Here is a 22,825-nt window from a genome sequence, read left to right as displayed (position 1 = left end):
TTCATACACAGCCTCAAAACTTGCACATGATCACCCGTATCGTTATCAGGGAGCCCATATATGCAATCCCATCCCATCTTCAATATATACAATCATAGAACCATCTTTAGTATATACAATCATCGAAATTATTCCATCTTCAAATCAATGTTGAAGCCTCTCTACTCCTGTTTAGCACCAAGGAAATCAAAGAAGCCTTGAAGACCACTTTCAACATTGCTGATCACATCATCTAGAGGGTCTGTAGTAGGGCTGTCAGAAACCAATGATTTCAAGCCGATCAAGTGTGGTCAACTTACTCGCAGCATCTCCAACGACATCTCGCTTTGTGTTCTCAGCTCCACTGCCGCTGGGAAGGGAGAGGAAATCTAGAACACCGCGGAGAGCACCTTGGATGTTTGTGAGAATATCGTCAACGGGATCTGTAGATTGTGTCAATTTCATGAGACCGATGGAAAGGCGAGAAGGAGGGACTTTACTGGCTGGGTTGCCGACAGCAGCATCACCTTGTCGGGTTTGCAGTGGGAGTGCTGTTACAGTTGCTGTCAAGGCAAAAGCTGTCACAAAGGTCTTAGTGAAATGCATGATTTACTGGTTCCGCCTTGGCCATAGATAATTCGTAAAACAGTCGTCTGATACGGTATACTACACACACAAAAAACAGGGTCTGGAGACGTAGCAAGGAAACAATAGATTCAGGTGTCGGACCCTTTGATATAGCAGCAGTTCTTCGGAAATTTTTCTTTTTTTTCCTTTGGTACCGTCTCCGTCATAGATTTTCGAGAGGTGAGGCTGGCTATCCCTTGTGCGTTTTCCGCAAGTGGTTTGCTGATCATTGTCGATCATGTTGGCGGACGTCAGTCGTTGTTTTGGTGAGAGCTGTTTCCGTGGCATGCACCAGTAAATTGGAGCGCATAGTCAACCGGAAACTGAAGATTAGAGAATGCTTTTCACGGCTTCGAGGCTGGAGGGCTTGTCAGCTCCTTGCGCTGATTGCTCGTACCTGCTTCTCGAGATTTGGCGTTCTCAGAGCCTCATAGATCTGATCCGTGCGTTTGGTTGCCAGCCGCAACAAGCTGGAGAGGCAGAGCCGCAGAGGGGAAGCTGAAGCTTGAGCTTGGAGGATACAAAATAAAGGAAGTCGCGAGTGGACTGTATACGATAGATATTGCGAGGAAAGTGAGAGTCAGAGGCACCAAGGTCATAAGCAAAGAACAGTCACGAGAAAGTCAAGGTAGAATGAGTGATGTTTGAGGGGGAATTATCATTTGGGGGTAATATGGATACATCATGAAAGCCATTGAATCAAGCACTGATTGCTTCCATCGCCGGCGTGTTGTTGTAAAGTGAAAACCCTCGTGCAAAGAACTTGAGCTCGACCCATGTAGGGGAGCTAGAGATATTGTCGTGTCATGCCGTCGTGTCGAAAGTCGTCATGAAAGAGGACTTGATCGAATTGATGGTGGTGAGGTTGTTGTCAAGACGCTTAGATGGAGCGCTTGTTGGCCTCGGCGGAGGTCTCGTGCTTCTTCTCGTCCAGCTTGTCGGAGGCGGCGCCCATGGCACCAGAGACACGGCCGGAGATGGAGTCGTCGGCAGAGTTGCCCTTGGCCTTCTCCTTGTTGGCCTCCTTGGAAGCGGTGGCACCGGTACCCTGGACAGTCTCGGAGACGTACTGGGCGGCGTTGTTGAGAGAGTTGCCGATCTGACCGACGATACCCTCGTTAGGCTTGTTGGCGTTGGGAGCAGACATTTTGATGTTTGGTTGGGGGTTGGTTGGTTTGATTTGAAAAGAGAAAATGTGATTTGAGTTGGTTGATGAGAAAGGGAACTTGGAGCAAGCGTGTGATGGGAGCTTCTTAAGTAGTGGTTGGAAGCTGCGTGTTGGAAGCTCCGAGAGCTCACTGTTTGCGGGCAGTCACGATGACGTAGGCCCGCTTCCCCCTTCACTGAGGACAGCTCTCACTCGCACGCACTTTCCTACTCCGCCTCGGTCCAATCGCATCCAAGCATTTCTACGGGTGACGATTTACGCTGCCCTTCTTCAGCCACACCACGCTACTTCCTTGTTCGATCACTTGGGACGAGCCACCTGACACTGTTTGCGTACGCCTCTTTCCACCCAGATCAACGATGAGCCATTTTACGTGGGGCTCAGGCCGAGGTGAGGGGTCGAGCTGGCCAGCTGGTGGCTGCTGCCTTGCACAAGCGGGGTGGACGTCATACAAGTGTGACGTAATTTGAGGCTCTGAAATGAAACACACACAAGCTTGCTGTCTATGGGGCATGTGAAGAGACTGGACCTTGCAAATAGGTGGAGCTTCTCATCAAACTTCAGAGTGATCGAGATTGTACTTTTTCGCTTGTGAGGACCGCTTGCCTTCACCGTATTTGACCGCCAGACCAAGGAACTGAGAGGCGTTGCACCAGCTAGCTGCTAGGGGTGGTGGACCGTGAACGGGATCGCAGATGAGGGGCATCAAGGCAGAATGTCACTTCATACTTTGCCATGCAAAAGTTATGTTCGTGTTGCACCATGGGTCTCAGGTACATTATGCATCACTCTCTTTGCTATGCCGCTAAGAGCCGAGGGATGCAATTTCAATATTCGATTGGAAGCGTGACCCAGGAAACGTTGTCAACACGAGCTGCACAAAGATGCCATTTGCAAAAGAGCATAGATTACAGAGAAATGCATATCTGATCATGACTCCGCCTTATTCATGTCCGGTCCAAGAGCCTCCTTTTCCTCTTTCCTCGTAAACCACAACAATGCAGGATAGGTCGACATCTCCATGCCAAACAGGCAATGTCTGTCCCCACGTAACCCAGGAACAAAAGGCCAGCTATTGACAACAACAAGGACACCAGGAGAAAGGGTCAAATTTTATAATGTACACGGCAGAGTAGGGGAGTTTACACTGCGAATCATCTAGAAGGGAGGAGTGACGGGGCCGGCAGTCATGGCGCTCTCTTGTTGGGCCATGACCTCTTCTTCGGCAGCCTCGATAGAGACGGCAAGACCGACCTTAGCGGCGTTCTGGTAAAGGGGTCAGTGATCGGTTGATTGGAGATGCGAGGATCAGTGCTTACCTTGACGTGGTCGAGCTCACCAGCGAAGGTGATCTGGACCATGGGAACAATTCTCTTCTCGAGCAAGACACCGAGCTTACCAGCGGTGTCGACCTGAGCTCTGAAGCTGCTGGCTCTGAAGTCGTACTTGGCACCGAGAGTGGCGACGCCCTCCTTTCTCATACCACCCATCATGGGGTTACCAGCAAATTGCAAGTTGAGGTCGACACCGGTCTCAAGCTGTGCAGACAGTCTTCTCCAGTAAGAACCCTGGATACCGCCGGAAGGCATGAGCTGAGCGCTGGCGATCCAGTCCTCGCCCTTGTACTTGGCGGCGTAGCTGATCATGGCCTCGGGGCCGAGCTGGGCAGCAGGTCTCTGGTAGACAGCCTCAAGACCAAGGGCAAGTCTGGGAGTGATGCTCTGGAGGTAGCTACCAATAAAGATACCAGTGAGAGGACCGTCAAGGATAGAAGGGTTCATGGCCTTGACCTGAGCAGTGAAGTCATTGCCGACGTAGTCATTCTCGAAGGAGAATTGAGCGCCTCCGGGACCAGCCATGGAAGCAGCCTGGATTTGGGTGGTGGTCTTTGTGACCCAGCGAGGAGTCCATCGGTAATTGAAGCGGGCGGAGAGGGAGAGGTCGCTGTCGAGGTTACCTTGGCAGAAGATCTGGACGTGTCAATAGGTTGATATCTTGAGGGTCGCGAACAGATGTGTATACCTTGTTGGTGCCGTACAGGGCAAGGAAGGCGTAAGGGGGTATTTGCTGGGAGCCCTGGGAGAAGGCGTGCGAGACCTGGAACAACGGCGAGACGCTAAATGCCTTTGTGAGGTCGGCACGCAGGCCAGAGAAGGACAGGTTGTTGAGGAAGACATCGCGCTGAACCTCCTTTGCGACGTTCTCGACGGTGCCGGGGTTGGTGAGACCGAGAGACTCTCTTCGTGCCTGGAAGGCCGAGTATGTGTCCTTCAGCGCCGAGGCCAGAGCATTGTTGGTGACACCAGACAGAGGGCCGGACTTCTTCTCAACGATGGGGGCCACAGGCGCCACGGGAGGGTAGGGGGTGGTGGTGACAGGAAGCGACGTCATGATGTAGACTTTTGCTGGTGAGGGCGAGAGGGCGAGTCTTAGGACACCGGCGGCGAGGGGCGGCGACGATGGGACTTTGAACGAGAGCTAAGCGACGGGTCGACTATGACACGACTTAGATGCAAATGGCGGCGCGACTACTCTTTCACAGAATGGTGCGTTGATGGTGACCTCTTCGACGCTTGTGTCTACTTCTGCGCGACCGACGTCGATGCCAAAAATTTAGGCCGAGCCGCGTGATTGGACCGATGGCCTCCGAGAGCCTCAACCACAACTCACGCCCACCCTCTTATCTACACTCTTGTAGCTTGATACCGTTCTTACCTATCAGCGAGCTCTTCTCGACTAGTTTTTACTCAGATCCTCTGCGCCTCGTCTGCTTGGTTCATTGCCTTTACCGATTGCGCGGAACAGCACCATCTCATACTGCCAAGATCAGCTGCTTGTCTCATCGCTCACCTGTTCTCGCGCGTCGGTCTGTCGGAAACAACTACCAATTTATCCATTCGCAGCTTTGATTCTACCGGCATCTGGTTGCCTCTACTTTCACAATGGATACTCTTCTGTACGTGTGTCCTGCCATCCTAACACTGTTCAAATCGTTCTCGCCAATTGTTTGCGGACATGGCTGTAGTCGTACATCCTTTTGTAGTTTGTCACAATTGTGCCTTCAATGATTCACGTACTAAGATGAGACTTTCAATTAGTACTGCAGATGTCATGGCCAGTTCGCCGAACTGGAAGCGCAGGTCGAGCACTTTCGTCGATGCTATCCATGATTTGCCTGAAAAGGAAAGCATGGCTCCTGCCCAACTCTACAGCACCGAGTCTGGTCGTCTGTTTCACTCCGGCAGAATGGTCATTGCTACGGTAGGACTGCCAGCTCGTGGCAAGACTCACACCTCAGTCGCTCTAGCCAGATATCTGCGGTGGCTTGGTGTTAAGACCCGCATATTCCATCTTGGTGATTACAGGAGAGCGACCATGGGCGATGGCAAGGATGTCCCGGATGATTACTTCTTCATCAATGCTTCGCCTTCCTCCGTACTACTCCGCCAGAAGATTCTCCGAAAATGCAGAGAGGACATTTACAGCTTCCTTGAACACGAGAATGGCCAGATTGCCATCTATGACGCTGTCAACCCTTCTGCTGCTGGCCGTATCTCCCTTGCCAAAGAATTCTCAAAGCATAACGTGCAGACACTTTTCATTGAGTCGCATTGTACAGACGAGAAGATCATTGAGGAGAATGTTCGCAGCGTCAAGATTTCCTCTCCCGACTACCAAGGTTGGTCTGACAAGGACGCTGTCAAAGACTACCTGGCCAGAATCAATGCTCGCATTCCTCATTTTGAGTCCATGGAAGAAGCAGAGCTACACTACGTGAAAATGATCAACGCTGGAGAACGCGTGATTGTGAACAATTGTGCTTTCAACTACCTATCACAGCGCATTGTCTTCTATCTTCTGAATCTCCATACCAAACACAGATCGGTCTACTTCGCTAGAGCCGGTACCACAAGAGATGAAGACTCTTACAAAGCTGACGCTCCACTCTCTGAGGATGGTGTTGCTTACTCAGAGAAAATGAGCGATGCGCTTATCAACCACAGAGAGGACGAACGCAAGCAGCTAATTGGAAGAGGCGGTCCTGACTTGCCGCTTAAGCCTCTCACAATCTGGACTTCAACCAGAAGACGTACAGTTGAGACGTCTCACTACTTGGAGAGCCTTGGATATCGTGTGAAGCAGCGCCCTCAGATGAGCCAGTTGAACCCTGGTGTCTGCGAGAAGATGTCCGAAGATAAGATCAGAGAACAATATCCCGAAGAAGTGCGCAAGCATGAGCTTGACCCTTACCACCATCGTTACCCTCGTGCGGAGGTAAGAACTTGCATCGACGCATCATTCATGGTCATAGGCTAACCCACTCGCAGTCTTACCATGATCTTGCGGTTCGCTTAGAGCCTATCATCTTGGAGCTGGAACGTGAGCAAGATGACCTTCTGATTGTTGCCCATGAAAGTGTACTACGGGTACTTTACGGCTATCTGATGGCTTGCGGTGCGCGCGACATTCCGAAGTTGCAGTTCCCTCGTGACGAGATTATTGAGGTATGCTCTACGTTCAACTCCATTATACTGCCTTACTAACCTTCTGTACTACAGATCGTCCCTGCCTCGTACAACAACGAAGCCAGACGTATTCACGTCTCCGGCCTTCCGGCTCAGATCATTCCTGACAGTCCTGAGGACCTCAAACTTCCTGTCCCTCCTTCAGGCGCAATCACGCCCTTCTCAGGACTTGGCACGCCTCAAGGCACAAGCACACCTGAAGCGAGAGAGGAAGAAGGAGCAAAGCCTGCACCGATGGTCAGCGTGCATCCTAGTAGATAAGTCTCAGTGCGCTAGGACAATCGTTTGATTAGACCTTTCCCATGGTCTCGTAGTATATATTCGTTTCTTGTCGATTTGTCTTCACAGGCGCATCGACCGTGTTCGGGTTCTTGTACCAAACAGAACCACGCGAAGTGGCCTTGAAGCAAACATTTTTCTTGACCAACAACCATTATGATAGTCCAAATACAGAACAGCGAACTTTGCGGAAATTTGAAGTGATCTGTAGCTCTGAATGCAGAACGTGCACTGTGCTTTCCTCGGTGATGACCGAGGGTCTCGATCCTTCGCAGAGTTGTCAAAGCACCCGACCAAGACATTTCCTTGACTCTTCCGCCTACACGAGCCTTTATGTCTGAAGACATCTCGTATTTGGGGCTCTTCGAAGGATTCGAACAATGATCGCATACCGCCGCGATGGAAGCAAGATACCTGAATTAAGTTAAACCCAATAATGGACTTCATGTGGCTTGGACTGGAGCCCGCGCGCCGAAGGAACGCGCAGCGGACCATGCTGACCTTCTCAGCTGCGACTTCCACTTTTCGCGAGAATATTGGCTCGGACTAGTTTGCCCACAAGGATTGGGTCCAAGATGGTAGTTTGCTTTTTCGCTCTCCAGAGTATACATGTTAGGTTTCTTCCCCGTCGTGCGCTTTTCTTTGTTTCGATCTTGCTCTCTTGACCGCGACTCTTGCTCTCTCTTTTGCACCAATCCGCGTCTCTCTGCTCAGCACGCAATCCACGCTTGTGTTATCACGCAATTTCCAGCCAAGCTGTGCTCATGCTGCATACACGATAACATTCCACGAGGAAACCGATTCAAATATCTATATATGAATTTCTGGCATAGCTAGGTTTGGCCAGGATACTTTCTGTCTCTCTTTCGCTCCCCAGATCTTCAACACAACGGTCTCTCCAAGTTCGCTGTCGACCGAACGGATGGACGCTGCAAAGACTATCGCTCTATCCAACGGCTCTGCGCCGTTGACAACATCAACGGTCAACGAAAAGTACACAGCTGCCATGGCCTCCATACCAGATTCCACATCACCACTTTTGTCACGGCCACGTTCTGGGGAACAAGATGAGGATACTCCGAAGACAATACTCAACTTTGAGAAGCCTGGCCCTGGGACAATGTTCTTCTGTCTTGTCCTCAATATGCTCGTTACGATATCTTGGTACTATCTCAATATTGACGTTTCGGTCGCCGACAAAGTATCAATCGGCTTGACATGTCGCTACATGTACGACGGTCTCGTCCTCGTTCCCATGGGTCTGTTCTCGCTGTTACAATGCCTGTACAGCTTTGGCACATTGCTGTGCTTGAGGCCAGACGACCGTGCGCTCTGCATTGCAAGAGTAGCACTTGGAGGAATGCTTGGTGCCTCTCTAGTTGTGAAGTATGGCCTCGGTGCAGGTGTCCTGGATGGCAGCTCTGGCACACAGTTGTGCTTCTGGGCGACTACGGGAGTGTTGCCTGGAGCTGGAGCCGTGGCACTGGTCGGATTCTGTTGGGATTGCTTATATTGGGGTACTGAGAGGCCGGTCGAGTCGGTCGTGGATGAGAAGCGGCCGCTGTTGGAAAAGCAGGACGTTTAATGCATAATGGACATTTGTTTGAATTGGAGTTTGTGACCAGGGAAGGCTTTTGGGTATGGGACAGACTCCTCCTGTTACGACAGAGAGCTCTGCAGTGGACAGGGTGACTTGCGCGAGAGCAGGCGCCCGCTCGATGAGGGAGATTGAAGATATTATACAAAGTCATCAAGTGTTAATAACATAATCTATATCGCTAAAACGTTATATCAACCATCGACACATCTAGGCAGCTTGCCGCCATAGATTGCGGAAGCCAGTGGCACCAGCAACCAAGCCGAGGACACCCAGCCAGTCACTGCTCAAAGCACCAGACTCCAAGCTGTAGTGGTATGAGACGGGCGCCCAAGCCATGTTGACCGTCATTTGTCTGTTCCAAAGAGCCTCGGCTTCCAGTGTGTCCGCCTTTTTCTGAGCACCGTCGACGGACGAAGTGACAGTCGGCTTCAACTGCCACACACGGGCAAGTCGCACTGCTTCCAGTGCAATGTATGCCATCCAATAGCGCGAGCTCCACACCCACCACTTGTTTTGTTGTTTCGTGTCGAATTTCTCACCACGCAGTACACCCTTGGATGCTAGATATGCCACGTTCTCGTACCACTGGTATGCTGTGATTGTCCAGATCTGACCCCAAACAGCAGCCTTGACGATGCCGTCCTCGGGAGGGCTGTTCCATGTGCTCTTGCCCCAGGTGTACAGGTCCAAGGACTCGACGACGCGTGAGAAGCATCTGAAGTCGCTGATCAACTCGGACAGTGCCTTGCTGCCCTTGATGACATGGCTGAGCCTGTCGTCTGGTGGTGATAGCGTCGCGACGACGGTCTCACCAGGTAGGAGGACGGCACCGATTTTGCGGCTTACGGAGGCGAGGAAACGACGGTAGCGGATGCCTTGGAGGCGGGTGAGTTGAGTGTAGACGACGATGAGAAGGTACTGCAGGGTGCAGAGCGTCTTGTCTCGTCCCGCCGGTGTAGAGAGCACGCGAACCAGACGCAGGACGAGGCTGTCCGCCCTGCTTGCGAGGACTCGCGCAAGATTGTTGAGATTCGTGGTGGACACGTTGGAAGACATGTTTGGATGTTTTGTTGTGAGACGCTCTTCTGCTTTCGAGATGAGGGAAGCTGCGAATACTGCTATCTTGCGATGGCCGCTATCGCCGAGGTCGAGTCTGCGTGATGCAGTGTAAGAAGTCTGGGATAACAAGAGATTAGAGGCAAGCAGAGTCTGAAAAAGAGGCCTATGCTATTGGTTTTTGTCTCCCTCGGTAGCAAACAGCTCTCGATCATCAACAATGTCCATGGCCGACAGGATGCGGCATACCGAGGTTAATTGTGCCTGTGAGATGGCCTCGGCTGCACCTTCTACTTTGGCTTAATCGTCCGAACTTCCAACAACACTCGCTATTGTCATCACCAAACATCCTCTTCACCATGCAGACTTGATGTGTTGAATGTGATCACACTACCCATGAGAAAGGTAAGTCGGTGTCTTTGCCACGGGGTAGGGTCTTTCGGTGCACATCAGTACCTCTGTGGATACCATTCCGAATTACTACACTGCGCAACACTTTTCGGACTCGGATGGCAGGAGCCGCCCAGCTAACCAGACATTGCGGGTGTCTCGCGTTTCCCGACTGTCTACGATCTCCTGCTAGCATCACGTCGACAAAGCCCAAAATCCAAAGGCTGTACCCGGAACATTGTCGTCGGACATTCTTGGATCTTCCATCTATGGTGATTGAGCTCATTCTCCGAAATTTTCGGAAACACTCGCCTTGGAGGAATAGCTGCTGCATGTATCGAGACTTGTTTTGGCCAATACATCGATCCGAAGCTGCACATTTGCCTATGAATGAGTTTGTTTTCCTGAATTACTTACAAAATATACCTGTGCCATAGCTGCTGCCATTAGCATTGAGTAAGATCTATACATTTTAGTAAGCATTATGGCCATCAGAGAAGGCACAAATACATGGTCCTCCTCGCCTGGAAACGCTTTCTTCTTCATCCACCTTACATGACATATACCACCAAGACTTGGTGTCCATACTTCTACTTCTACCTTGTCCATTTGTATTCACGGCACCTGGTCGATATCATTTAGCTGCTGAGCTATGGTACACTTCTTCTGCACCTTTCTCTTCCGGAGATAACCCTCGCCATCCTCGAAGGCTCCTTCTCGTCGTCATCCTATCTTTCTCGCACTCTCCCCGCGAACATCAGACAATCAGTCATCACGCCACACAAGCCACCACTCAAGACTACAAGACACGAGGACCAAAACAAGAGCAAACAACCTCTCGAACTCAAGCAACCAAACATGGATGAAGCCGATACCAGCGTGCGTACTCATCAATGCGTTTCCGCGTCAGTCCCCGGACTGTCCTGTCTTCTCCAACTACGAACGAAGCCGATACCAGCGTGCGTACTCCTCAATGCGTTTCCGCGACAGCCTTCGGACTGTCGTGTCTTCTTCGTATCGCCAAAGTTCAACCCAAAAGTCTCTACCGCCACCGCGCAAGCACCGGCACCAGAAGCCTCGTTCACACTTCAGTCACCAAGTGTAACCTTGATGCTTCCGTCACCAGCACGCCGCTATACTGCTTTCATCAAGGCCGACTTTCAATCATGACACGTCGACCACCTCTTCTCAACTCTTGACGACGACGAGCGAACAAACACCTTCATCACAAAGCGCATCATCATCGATACTTGCTTCATCCCTATCAAAATCTTTTGCATGACCAGTTTACTGTGTTGTGCATCTGACGGCATTTAAATTGATAAAAACCACGCCATCATCATATCTTTCGCAGGGCCATCGAGTCCAGCATCCGACGATATATGACAGCACTATCACCGGAATCGAAATCGGAATCGTGAGCGCGATTGACAGCTTGCCGTACTGTCGTTGGACTTCGGCGAGCCATGACAATGTCGCGCAGTTGCAACGCCTCATAGCAGCAAGATTATCACCACACTCATCATCTTCATCCTCATCACCATCAACAAGAAGTATGGACATCACCTACACTCAAGCTTCCCATCTCTCCTCAGGGCGACGAGTGGATACTCACATGCTTCCCATCTCTCAAAAGGGCATGAGTATCTTCAATCAACAGTCTCTTCAAGCGTCATTGTATGACAAGGATCAGCAGCACTTTCACTATCAAAGCAATCATGGCAAACACCGGGTTTACAAAGTCTCGTTGGGTTTTTTCCGCTTTCCCAACACTCGCAAAAAAAAAACAAGAGTCGACTTTGTGGAAAGACATGAGTAGGCTTATGTGTCCTTGGGCAAGGCGCATGGGTTTTACTCCATCTTTCACGTTATACGGATCAGGTGGAGGATTGTTATGATCATACCGTTTGCACATGCTTTTTGCTTTCATATAGTTACGGACTTTCGTTAGCGATTCGACTATTCTTGGTTTCTTGGGTTGATGAAATCGACTAGCTATCGATGAATTATTCTCAACTTACTAAGAAGAGGCTTGTCGGAAGGTCTTCTGATTAGTTTGAGCAATTGAACTATTCGCTGCTTAACATATTTCCTCTTGTTTTCTACGTGACTGTGATTTTGAGATCACCGTCGTCTCTCTTCAGAATGATCAAAGCAGGGTAGCAATGAGCTGTAGAAAAGCACAGTCACATCTCGTATCGATGCATCTAATGCAGGGAGCCGTAAAAAGACGTATCTAGAGGACGTTGCTTCAAGTCCAGAAAGTACTGTGCCTGCAGGCAGATAGCTACAACTAGTAGTATTTCGCAAACGGGGATTCGCTACTACTATGTTTCTGTCCCTCCATGTTACATGTAGCTCCGATACTTTCGTTCTTCACACTCCACTTCTGATTATAGCGTTGATCCCCATCCTGCTTCTTCGTTGGGACGCTATATTGATCGTTCTCGTGCTTGTACTTTTATAGCATGTTCAAGCATGCTGCCAATTGAAGATGTCCATGACTGCGATATGACCATGTCGTTTCTCGGGACAGCGACTAGAGCCCATGTACTCTGATATGCTGGAAGTCGACCAATACGTGCCTGCTTGATGATACAATCGATTCGATTTTCACGCTCTTGTAGATCGCAACAATTTTTTACAGAACCTAGATGATACTGTAGGGATTGTGTTTCGCGGGAACGGTATGCAGCAAGAACTTGATCTACGAATGATGAGTATGAGTAAATTGTTTCTGATTATTGTATTGTGAAATCTGTGGTATCTTGATAGTCATGATATATGTACATGGTTAAGAAAACGATGAGCCAACTTCTTGAAATGCTTTTGTGGTCCGCTTAAACAATGTGAGTGATGAGCTTGCCAGTGTTGGCACCCTCGAACAGCTTGAGCCAAGTCTTGGGGACATCCTCAAAGGCGGTAGGGACAATGGTCTCGTTGGCATCACCAACCTGGATCTTGCCGGAGACGGCAGCCTCGGAGATCTCCTTGATCATCTCGGGCCAGCGGGCACCGGCATCAAGGACAATGAGACCCTTGATGGTGATACGGTTGGCAATAACTTCGAACCAGTTCTTGAAGCCGGGAGGAGAGCTGTTGTTGTATTCCGAGATGGAGCCACAGGCAGAGACACGGCCGAAACGCTTGACACGGGCGAGCATCAAGTCGAGGATCTCGCCACCGACATTGTCAAAGTAGACCTCGACGTAGCCTTCGGTTTGCTTGATCAGTTGTTCCTTGAAGTCGGCGTCGCGGTAGTTGATGCAGACGTCGGCGCCGAGGCTCTCGACCCACTTGCACTTGTCTGCGGTGCCGGCGATACCGACGACACGCTTGCAGCCAATGATCTTCTTTGCGATCTGGACGACCATGCTACCAGTGGCACCGGCAGCACCGGAGACAACGACGGTGTCGTCCTTGGTGACGTTGACGTTCTCAAGGCCGTGGTAGGCAGTGACACCAGTCAGACCGAGGGCGCCGAGGAAATGAGTCTCCTTGAATCCAGGAATGGGGTCGACGCGAGTAACGTAAGGAGCGCCGAGAGTGGTGTCGATGACGGCATATTCGCGCCAGTTGGTCAAGCAGTTGACGAGGGTGCCCTTGGGGAAGTCGGCAGCCTTGGATTCGATGACAGTAGCGATACCGAAGGAGGACATGGGGGCGTTGATCTCGACGGGAGGAAAGTACATGCGGTCACTAATTTTCAGCTTAGTCGAGACTTCTGCTTCCAGATTTCGAGATGCACTCACGCAATGACACCCTTTTGGATCCACCCACGCTGGGCGGGGTCGTTGGAGAGATAAGTGGTCTTGACCAAAACCTCACCATCCTTGAGCTCGGAAAGATCCTGCTCGACAAGCTTGAAGGTGCTCTCATCAGGCATGTCGGTAGGAGGGTTGGACAGGATCCATGCGCGAGTAGTCTTGGGAGCAGACATTGTGAATGTGAGTATTGGAGAGGTTAGATGGAGGAGAATAAGAGGTGTGGGCGATCGGAAACAAGGTACTCGCTGCGGGGCATGAGGCTTATATACGAAAGCTACATTGCTGTAGCACCCTAATGGTTCGTAAGTCTCCTACAATCATCATCTCATGTAAGCATGCGACGGGTGAGATTAAAGCTCGTCCACGAACGCCTTGGAACGGCCCTATCACAGCACGAAGCGCTTGGGCCCCTACACTGTTCAGGTAAGACATCTCCAGATATTTGCATGGATTGCGACGCTTATGGGGGACAATCAGCTTAGACTTGGGAGCTGTCATTGTGGCAACGTGAACGCAGCTCGAGCTTCAAGATTCTTCGAAATAGAGTCTCTTGCCCGCTTCTTGAATGTTGCTGGAAGATCTTGACAGTTTGCGTTTCCAAAGTTCGCAGCATGAATCCGAGTCAGGTTGGAGACGTTTCAGTGACTCGGATGTGTCGCTATCCGCCGATTTGACGTCGGGCCCTGGCGATCTCTTGAACTACGCAGCCTCGAGTTCGACTGATGTTCTGCGTCCGATGATTGTGATTGTTTCTGTAAAGATGACTGTCGGCGGTCTTGTCTCAAGAGAACCTTGCTGTATACATTCTCAAAGTCGATGCAATGATATCAACATGCACGACTCAAAGCTCTCTGCATTGTCCGAGCTTGCCACGTGGAGAACGACCGTGCAGAAGCTGCGAACTGCCGCGCCAACAACACTCCAAGAAGTCCGTTGGAAGCGAGAGGCGGTGCGAGAAAAGAGCGAGGCAGCCGACGGATCTGGAGTCATGTCCTCGATGAACTTCTCCCTACCGCTGGGCTCCTGATCTCTTGCCTTCTGAAGTCAGATTCGTCGAGGGTACAACCCTGGCCTAATTTTCGAGAGCAAGACCCACTTATCATTGCCTGGGATGAGTGTGGCTATTCCTAGTATAAGTTTCACTCTCTACATGCTGGTGTAAGAATAATTTCAACCGTATTGTAGACCCAGTGTCCGGGTCTAGAGAGTCTTGGACCTCTATTACTTTGTGGAGCTTCACACGTGCGGCTTACAAGCAAACAATGCTTTAATTGCAGGAGGGCACCCTTCTTGTTTGCCAATACTTCTCAAAAATGTTGACTTTAACACCGACGCATTAGTTTATCAAGCGAGCGTTCAGCGCCAGACAGCAAAAAGTTGAGGACTAAGAGTACCCAGTGAGTTGTCGCCCCTGCCCGTCTCATCAATCAACGCGCCAAGACGCTTGGATCCCTCAGGCTTCAGTTCAGGCTTCAGGCTTCATCAGCAAAATCTCAATGCAATGTTCCAAATGCAAAAACTTCACCGGGCCACAGTAGAACATGCGACTGTCGCTGTGCGCCAAGCATTAGACAAAATGATGGAGTAGCTGGGAATCGAACCCAGAACCTTCTCCACTCAGTAATGCCCAAAGAGCAATGCTAAGAAGATGTCATACCACTAGACCACAACCCCATTTGATGTGACGGTCGATGCTAAGACCAATTACCAATTGGCGATGTCATGGGTCATGTGGGGGAAGGAGAGGCAAGCGGTGGCCGGCGGTCAGATACACATCTCTCCAAAAGCCAGAAAGACTGTCGACGGCGAGATTCTTAGTTCGTCGAAGTGCTGATTGATGAGCTCTGAGAAGATGAGCTTGATCTCGAACGAATCACACAAGCTTCTTGCTCGGTAATGAAGTGGTGTGGCGATGTTTGGCTTGACCACGGAAGATTCGTGTCTAATAAGGCGGAACCAAAGATTGCCAAACGCCCAAGACCCCGCATCGAGTTGACCCCTGAGCCGAGTCTTGATAAACATAATTCTTTGGTTTTCACGTCAGTTCACCAATCTCTTCTTAGCTCAGTTGGTTTAGAGCGTCTGACTGTAATTGCTAGATTGTCATCAGAAGGTCCTTTGTTCGACTCAGAGAGAGGAGAGAATTTCTTTTGTCCAAAATCTGCACATCACGGTCCTTCCATGACCAACAGCACGAAATTCCATTGTTTTGTGCATGGCTTCGAAACATCCATTCAAGTCTGCACAAGATGTATAGCCGCCATCACATCAAGTGCTGCCATCTGACTATGGCTGGTCGGCAGCTCCATAGGTCCTGCCCACCAGGGACCATACTGATTGTTTCCGTTGGTGTTGCGTTGCTGCAAGCTGTCGTACTGTTTCTTGATGAATTCTGTCAGTCGTCGCTGCAAATCGGGCTCTTGGTCGGCTTCGCGTAGGAGCTTGAGCAGCTTTGCCAGACTACGCAACAAGACAGACTTGAATCCGACTGCGTCGTCATTTTTCCAAGGCTCATGGTTGCCTTTGCCATATGCGCCGTGCTCGGTCAAGGTACCATCGTGCTCAACCCAGCCGTTTCGACATATTGCTTTACGTGCCATGTCGCAAGCCAGTGATAGGTAACCATGTGGCGACTTGTTGCTATGTGAATTATGACTGCTAAAGCTGAGAGTTGTAAAGATCGCAGTGGCTGCGGCTATGGCCTGTCCGGTGCAGTAAGTGAAGGTCCAGTCGACACACTCTTGGGACTTGAGCTTGATCGTGTCGAGTACAATGCATTCATTTGAGCGGTAACGACAGCGTTCAATCCAGGCGAAGCTTCTCTCGGCCGCTTCGAGCATCTCTGCAGTTTCCCGACCTGGTTTCTGTAGCAAAGCAAGACGGGCAGAGAGTTCCGAAAACAGACCAGTCGTAATGGCGTTTACCTGTTCCTCGTTCGGCCTGGTGGTCCACATGACGGCACCAGCCATATCCATGTCTCTGACCTTGGCCTGACCGGGAGCTAGCATACTACGCTCTACATGTTGCCAGATCTGGCGAGCATTCTCGAGGTAATACGAGTCAGGACTGGTCATGTAAGCATCAAGCAGGCAATGACCCCACCACAAGGTGTCGTCGTTGAACTCGTTGATGAAATGCTTGTGATGACTTTCCACTGTCGACAATCGGTCTCGGAGGAGTGTCGCATTGCAGTTGCCCCCGGACCACGCGTCCCTTAGAGCAATACACGTGTAGCCGTTGGCTGTCTGCCAATAACCTATACCACCAATCTCGCCGTTTGGCTGCTTTGATGCCATGAATACATCGATAGCACCTTGAGTGGTTTTAGATAGTGGACTTTGTTCGTGATGGCTACCAGGATGTTGTGGACGTAGTGGTTGCTGAGGTTGTGTAGGTTGTTGGACTTGGCTGCCTGGGAAGCCGTGTTGCTGGTGGAGGGGCTGCTGACCAGAACCATTCTTCGCTTTCGAGTGCTCAAAAGCGTCTTTGATGTGATGCATGATCTAGAGTATGAAGCAGGAATGAGTTGTTGCGCAGTAGATACTATAAATGATTTATGGTGAAGAGACAAAATAAGAGTGCACCCTAGGATGACGTAGCTAGAATGAAAGACGCGACGGCTCCAACAGGGATCCCTGAGCAGGCAAGGGGCCATGGACTTGACTCGGGCAAAGACTTAGCTTGACGTCTGTCATGTCTTGTGAATGCTGTGGGAAGCTCATTGCAGGCTGCACTAATGCTTATAACAACGACTTGTATAGAGCCATCTATGCTAAGAGGTGAATGAAGTATCGATGAGTATAGTGTTCGTTTGAAGATACACACAGAATGGGAATAGGGTATCGGTGATGCCACTAATGGGCTCCAAAAAGCGCCTGCCGACCAGCCTGACACAGGCATCCGAAACAAAGGAAAATAAAAGCAACAATGACCATTTTTACATCTTTCCTTCAGCGAAACCACGTTCATACTCGTTGGCAGTAAATCCGTTGCCTCGACTCGTCGTTTTGCCTCTATCAGCCTTTGGCTTGCTCTGTTCTAGGCCTTCCACTCGGGAAAGATTTTGGTAAAATGTGCGAACCTTCTCATGAGCGACGACCTTGCGTGGATCGAAGCGCAACACTTGTAAGCCTTGCATACTTGTAGCACGAGAGAGTGCGACATATGCTTGTCCCTTCTCAAATACTTTGCCGAGATCGACCTTTACTCTCTCCAGTGTCTGACCTTGAGCTTTGTGAATACTCAATGCCCACGCAAGGATCAAGGGAATCTGTGCACGTGAGGCTTGGACCTCACCATCTGGGAGCTCAATCTTCCATGTCTCACGTTGACACAAAAGGTCGCGAGTTGTGCCGTCTGCGAGAGTGAAGCGAACCACGGGCCAGATCTGCGCGCTGCCCAGCAGGTTGTCCATGATACGATCGCGGGCGGTTTTCTTCTTGTCGCGGCCACCTATGGCATCCTCGTCCTTAAGAGTCCCACCCTGAGTTGCCATGAACGCCTCCTCATTGTTGTTGTAAGAGTCGAACTGGGTTTCACTCATGAAGCCGATAATCTTGCCCAACGAACCGTTGACCAAGCTCTCGTCAATGTTCTTGATAAGCATGACCTGTGCGCCCTTTTTCAAGGTGATGAGCTCGGGAGCCATGCAGTTTGCCAGGAGCTTGTCACGGAAAGTTTTGTCAGCAATACTGCCGCCGTCTCGCGCCTCGAAAGTCTTGACTTCTCCAACAAGCTGGCTCATCTTGGTGTGGTTGGCATTCTCGACCTCATTTCTGGTTGGGAAGAGCTCGGTGGCGTCAATAGAATCTGCAGAATCCAATGGACGGTTTAATGTGTGGAATGCTCGGATGCTTTCGGCGCTCATGCGTCCTTCTCTCATCTCATTGAGCATATTCGCAAATACCGGATCCTTTTGACGGAAGACATGGTGCAAACCGATCGTGTACTCGATGCTAGTGGACCATGTTGCTGCATCGAATGCAAATTTGGCAATTTTGCCACTGTCCGGAACTGGAGGCAGTTGGAAGAAGTCACCAGTGATGACGAGCTGGATGCCACCAAATGGCCTGCCGTTGTTCCGGATTTGACGGGCAATAGCTTCAAGCTTGTCAAACAGGTCTCCGTCAACCATTGAAATTTCATCAACAACCAAGACTTTTGTACGCATCCATCTGTGCTTTGCCTTCTGGTTGCGTTTGATCTTCTTGACCAGCTCAGGGACGTCTTCCTTACCCAAGCCAATGCCTGCAAAACTGTGCAACGTGACACCGCCGATGTTACACGCAGCGAGGCCAGTGGAGGCTGTGACAGCAACACGATCTGGCTCACGCAGATACTTCTTGCGCAGCGTAGCGATGATTTCTCGCAGCAGAACAGATTTACCGGTACCAGCGGCACCGGTGAAGAAAACAGCCTTCTTTTTCTCAGAGATCAGATCTAGAACGTGTTGTTGCTCGTCACTGAGGAAGACACGAGCGACCATGTTCTTACGACTCCTGACCTTTGCCTTTTGAATGACCTCATCGGAAGGCTCATTGAGCTTCGACTTCTTCTTGTTGGTCTCACGAAGACTGGTCTTCTGCTCCTTGATGGCACTCGCGGTTGTGTTCCAGGGAAGGGCGCTCTTCTTGGATGGCTGAACAGGTGTTGTGTCGACCACACGTCTCTTCGAGGGAGGAATAGATTTCATGTCTTGCTCGGGTTGTGACGTCTCTGACTTCAGCCATGGGATAGTTCGACGCTTCGAAACAGCAGCGGGCTCGCTCTTGACTGGAGCGGATGTTGGCTGTACCCGAGGAGCTGCGGGACCATTGTTACTATCGTAGGCGAAGCGGCGGAGAGAGGAAGCATTCGGCGGTGGATTGAAGTGTTCGGTGGGCGATGAAGACCAGGGCAAAGCAGCACTACTTCCGACTTCGTCTTTGACTAGCTGTTCTTGAGTGTGGTCGGCAGAAGCGTAGCCAGAGTCATCGGTAACAACAGAGTCGCGGACCTGGCGTCTCGCCAATGTGGGACGGAACGGCGGTTGTTGCGGAGCAGTGAGCTTGGGTAGGGTGGGGTATGTGATTGTGCTGTTCGAGATCTTCTTGGCCTTTGGCTCCTCAACGATGAGGTCGTCGAGATCAAAGTCGTCGTCAAAGTCGTCGGCATCAAAGTACTCGCTGTTGGTGACTTCAGGAACGGCGCATACGATAGGCTGGTTCTGTGCATCGTCAAAGGAGGCGGTATGGCCAAAGGTCTTTGCTAGACCGCTGTGTGTACGTTTGATACCGTTGATGGACTTTGCATTCTTGGAGGCTGTAGACAAGATGGCCGACTTTTGGGAAGCTTGCTGCGGCGGCGGACTGGAGGAGAAAAGCTGATCGAGAGGTTTGGAGGCAGCCGTCGAGGCGTTATGCCTGTTGACGGCGGCATTGAGCATGTTGCGGGAGCGCAGACGGCCTTCGTGCGAGCCAAAGGAGCCTGAGTGTAGATGGGAGCTCGGAATGGCGGCGGAATGTGCGAATGCGTGTGCGCGTGCTTGTGCTTGTGCGTCCAGTTGTTGTCGATGATGGGCGCCAGCTCTGGCGATTGTCCTTCTTCCAATCCACCCGCGCAGCAGTCCCGTAGCGCTGTGACCTCCTCCCAGCATGCAGTACACCACTACCAGCGCTATTATGATCAGGGCGACTAGTTCAACCGCTCCCACGTCTTCTCGGATGCAAACCACTCTTGTCGCCATCCATGTGCCAACGCGTAAACTTTGTGACCGACGCGCCGGTAATTACCGTTTTAGGCTCCTAATTCACGTGCCTATCTACCTTACTCTTCCCTCTCGAAACATCCATGTACGACCATCTTCCAGAGCATTGGAGTCTCTGCTTGGCATAGTCTAGCACTGTAAGAAGCAACTGAGTCAATGTGAAACAAGCGTTCAATCTGCATTTCGTAATTGCCCGCCCGCTGGCTATGTACCATTTTGAATCTCCAAAGCAGACGGCAGAAAGGAATATGTGAAAAGATGGGTATATGGCTTCAAGAAATGAGAGGGGCTTTTTCATCAACATCACAGGCAGAAAGCAACGACATACGAAAGGACGTGTCATCAAAAGATACCAAGGAGAAGAAGGAAAAAAAGGAGGAAGAGAGAATGAAAAAAGGCAGAGAACTACACGAAGACGCTTCCTTGGTTCAAACCCTCCAAATGTCTCCATCCTTCCTTGTGCCTCGTTTTGCACACTGTCTATATCCATAAAATCGAAAGGAGATGCTTGATTTTTTCTTTGAAGCAAAAAGAACAGAACCGCTTCCCACATGCAAGGTAAAAGCACAATTTCGACGAACCCCATGCAATGTGCGAGAAGCTGCAAGGGTATATAGAGCTGGAAACATCAAGTGACGAGTGAGAGAATGGAAAAGGACTTCCTATCCAACGACAGGACTGGCAAGGAAATGTTCGTGTCGACGGCTACCTCGCTTGAGCCAGAGTCGTCGATGTTTTGGGTTGTCGGCAAACTTCAGTTACTGACCGTATCTACCATCGCCTCCACGTAGAGTCAGAGCCGGTTGCTGAGTGTTGATCGTTTCACCAGAGCCGCAGGATTTCTAAGCCTGGTATCCGCCGTAGTTGTTGAAGGCGCCACCCTGAGGACCACCCATGTAGTTGCCACGACCGAAACCACCGCTGTTCTGGGGCATCTGACCGTAAGCGGCCATGTTAGCGCCGGCAAACTGGCCCGCAGGCTGCTGGAAGCCACCAGGGCTAGGTCCTACGAGAATGTTAGCGGTGTGATCAATGTGGCTTTGTGATCTCGCCGTACCTTGAGGAGACATAGGTGCAGCTACGCCGTACTGAGGGAATCCGAAACCCTGAGGGGTAGGAGGGTAACCAGCGTTGCCACCAACGGCAGCTGCAGCAGCGGTAGCGGGCGAGAAGCCTTCAAAGTTGGTGGTGGGAGGACGATCCTTACCCCACTGTACATGAATGTCAGCAAATGCTTCTGAATCACCAAGAGACCAAAACTTACGCTGCACTTTAGGGGGCGGCCATTGACGTTGTAGCCGTTAAGCTGGCAGATGGCCATGGCAGCATTCTCGTGGGAGTCCATCTTGACAAAGGCAAAGCCACGGTCAGACTGGAAGCGAGTCTCGGTGACATAGCCGAAGTTCTGGAACAGGGGAACAAGGTCGTTCTGGGTGGTGTAGGGAGTAAGGTTGCCAACGTAGCAGGTGGTCTGCCACTGGGGAGTCTGAGCGAGAATGGTGTCGTAGGACTGGACGCCTTGGGTAGGGAACTGGTGGTGCTGACCGAAGGGACCGGGAGGGGTAATACCCATCTGGGCCATGGCCTGCTGCTGAGCGAACGAGGGCTGGCCCTTCTGGTTGGCCCAGTTGCAACGGATGGCACGAGAGCCCAACCACTCGCCGTCCATGGAGCTGAGAGCCTTCTCTGCTTCGGCACGATCACGGAAAGCGACGAAGCCGTAGCCACGCGAGCGGCCAGTCTTCATGTCCCACATGACACGGGCTTCGGAAACGCTGCCAAAGGCGGAGAAGGCTTGGAGGAGAACCTCGTCGTTCACTTCGTTGGAGAGGTCGCCGACAAAGATGTGGAAGTGACCGGAAGTGTCTTCCTTGCTGGTAGTGTTGGACTGATAGGCCCAGTTCACACGAATCTCCTATCATCACGTGTCAGCAGCTGTTGGGCGCGATTGCGCCGAAGCAAGTGGTGTTCTGCTTACCGACTGGTGAACACGTCTTCCGTTAAGGGTCTGCATTGCTCTCTCTGCGGCAAGAGGATCGTCGTACTCAACGAAGCCGTAGTTGAATCCTTTTGACTGGAACTAGGAAGAACGGTTGTTAGTGGATGATGGTTTGGTACAACAAGACGCGTTGGCAGAGATGAAAGTAGGCAGCGCGGACAGGGCAAACAACACGTGAATCGGCATGATGCATGCACATGCATGCACATGCAGTTCAGGCAGCGATGATTGCCGTGAGTGGCAGCAGAGACATGGGGCAGGGCCACGTGCAGTACGAGACAAACGAGAAGAGACGGATCGAGGACTTACGTTCTTGTCAGGGATGATCTTAACACTCTGAACGTGTCCAGTGGTCTCGAAGATTTGCTTGAGGACTTCCTCGGTGACTCTGGGGTCGAGACCACCAACATAGAGAGCTCTCTTGTTGGGCTCAGGAGCGGCACGGCGAGGGCCACCGGCACTGCCAGGAGAGCTCAGGCCATTGCCGTTGTTGTTCATGGCATCGGTCATGGCGTTGGCCTCCATGGTGCTCTGGGGGATGTTGAGCGGGGGGTATTGGCCAGGAGCACCCTGAGCCGAAGGGGCAGCGGGCATCTGCATCTGGTTCTGGTTGTCGGACATTTTTCTCAGACTTTGATCTGAAGGGAACAGAGAAATTGAGTCGGGGTCTTTAAAGCGGAGGAACAGGC

At 51.1% G+C, this 22,825-nt stretch overlaps 8 protein-coding genes across 8 annotated transcripts; 2 read left to right on the top strand and 6 right to left on the bottom strand.

Moving 5' to 3' along the window:
* Positions 1-1,486: 1,486 nt before the first annotated feature.
* On the bottom strand, positions 1,487-2,480 carry AUEXF2481DRAFT_4767 (uncharacterized protein; the record flags this gene model as incomplete). Its single annotated transcript, XM_013488642.1, has 2 exons — positions 1,487-1,904; positions 2,356-2,480. The coding sequence occupies 2 exons, from the start codon at positions 2,478-2,480 to the stop codon at positions 1,487-1,489; spliced, it is 543 nt and encodes a 180-aa protein (XP_013344096.1).
* On the bottom strand, positions 2,445-4,496 carry AUEXF2481DRAFT_39664 (uncharacterized protein). The gene is made up of 3 exons (XM_013488772.1): positions 3,797-4,496; positions 3,094-3,744; positions 2,445-3,040 (listed from the first exon to the last, which is right to left on the bottom strand). The coding sequence occupies exons 1-3, from the start codon at positions 4,163-4,165 to the stop codon at positions 2,933-2,935; spliced, it is 1,128 nt and encodes a 375-aa protein (XP_013344226.1). The 5' UTR covers positions 4,166-4,496; the 3' UTR covers positions 2,445-2,932.
* Positions 4,466-6,776, top strand: AUEXF2481DRAFT_97465 (uncharacterized protein). The gene is made up of 4 exons (XM_013488910.1): positions 4,466-4,730; positions 4,873-6,049; positions 6,103-6,279; positions 6,334-6,776. Exons 1-4 carry the CDS (start codon positions 4,717-4,719, stop codon positions 6,559-6,561), a joined length of 1,596 nt encoding a protein of 531 aa, XP_013344364.1. The 5' UTR covers positions 4,466-4,716; the 3' UTR covers positions 6,562-6,776.
* A 725-nt stretch (positions 6,777-7,501) lies between these two features.
* Positions 7,502-8,164, top strand: AUEXF2481DRAFT_29228 (uncharacterized protein; the record flags this gene model as incomplete). Its single annotated transcript, XM_013488710.1, has 1 exon — positions 7,502-8,164. The coding sequence occupies one exon, from the start codon at positions 7,502-7,504 to the stop codon at positions 8,162-8,164; it is 663 nt and encodes a 220-aa protein (XP_013344164.1).
* Positions 8,165-8,386: 222 nt separating this feature from the next.
* AUEXF2481DRAFT_4763 (uncharacterized protein) lies at positions 8,387-9,235 on the bottom strand (the record flags this gene model as incomplete). The annotated part of the gene is made up of 1 exon (XM_013488641.1): positions 8,387-9,235. The coding sequence occupies one exon, from the start codon at positions 9,233-9,235 to the stop codon at positions 8,387-8,389; it is 849 nt and encodes a 282-aa protein (XP_013344095.1).
* A 3,230-nt stretch (positions 9,236-12,465) lies between these two features.
* On the bottom strand, positions 12,466-13,565 carry AUEXF2481DRAFT_46921 (uncharacterized protein; the record flags this gene model as incomplete). Its single annotated transcript, XM_013488797.1, has 2 exons — positions 12,466-13,324; positions 13,378-13,565. The coding sequence occupies 2 exons, from the start codon at positions 13,563-13,565 to the stop codon at positions 12,466-12,468; spliced, it is 1,047 nt and encodes a 348-aa protein (XP_013344251.1).
* Positions 13,566-15,626: 2,061 nt separating this feature from the next.
* Positions 15,627-16,892, bottom strand: AUEXF2481DRAFT_4761 (glycoside hydrolase family 76 protein; the record flags this gene model as incomplete). Its single annotated transcript, XM_013488640.1, has 1 exon — positions 15,627-16,892. One exon carries the CDS (start codon positions 16,890-16,892, stop codon positions 15,627-15,629), a length of 1,266 nt encoding a protein of 421 aa, XP_013344094.1.
* A 4,087-nt stretch (positions 16,893-20,979) lies between these two features.
* On the bottom strand, positions 20,980-22,757 carry AUEXF2481DRAFT_4759 (uncharacterized protein; the record flags this gene model as incomplete). Its single annotated transcript, XM_013488639.1, has 5 exons — positions 20,980-21,143; positions 21,195-21,348; positions 21,402-22,052; positions 22,116-22,217; positions 22,446-22,757. The coding sequence occupies 5 exons, from the start codon at positions 22,755-22,757 to the stop codon at positions 20,980-20,982; spliced, it is 1,383 nt and encodes a 460-aa protein (XP_013344093.1).
* Between the last annotated feature and the right edge of the window lie 68 nt (positions 22,758-22,825).

Source organism: Aureobasidium subglaciale (assembly GCF_000721755.1).
Source record: "Aureobasidium subglaciale EXF-2481 unplaced genomic scaffold scaffold_9, whole genome shotgun sequence".
Classification (NCBI taxonomy): domain Eukaryota; kingdom Fungi; phylum Ascomycota; class Dothideomycetes; order Dothideales; family Saccotheciaceae; genus Aureobasidium; species Aureobasidium subglaciale.
This window is presented reverse-complemented; position numbering and strand designations above follow the sequence as displayed.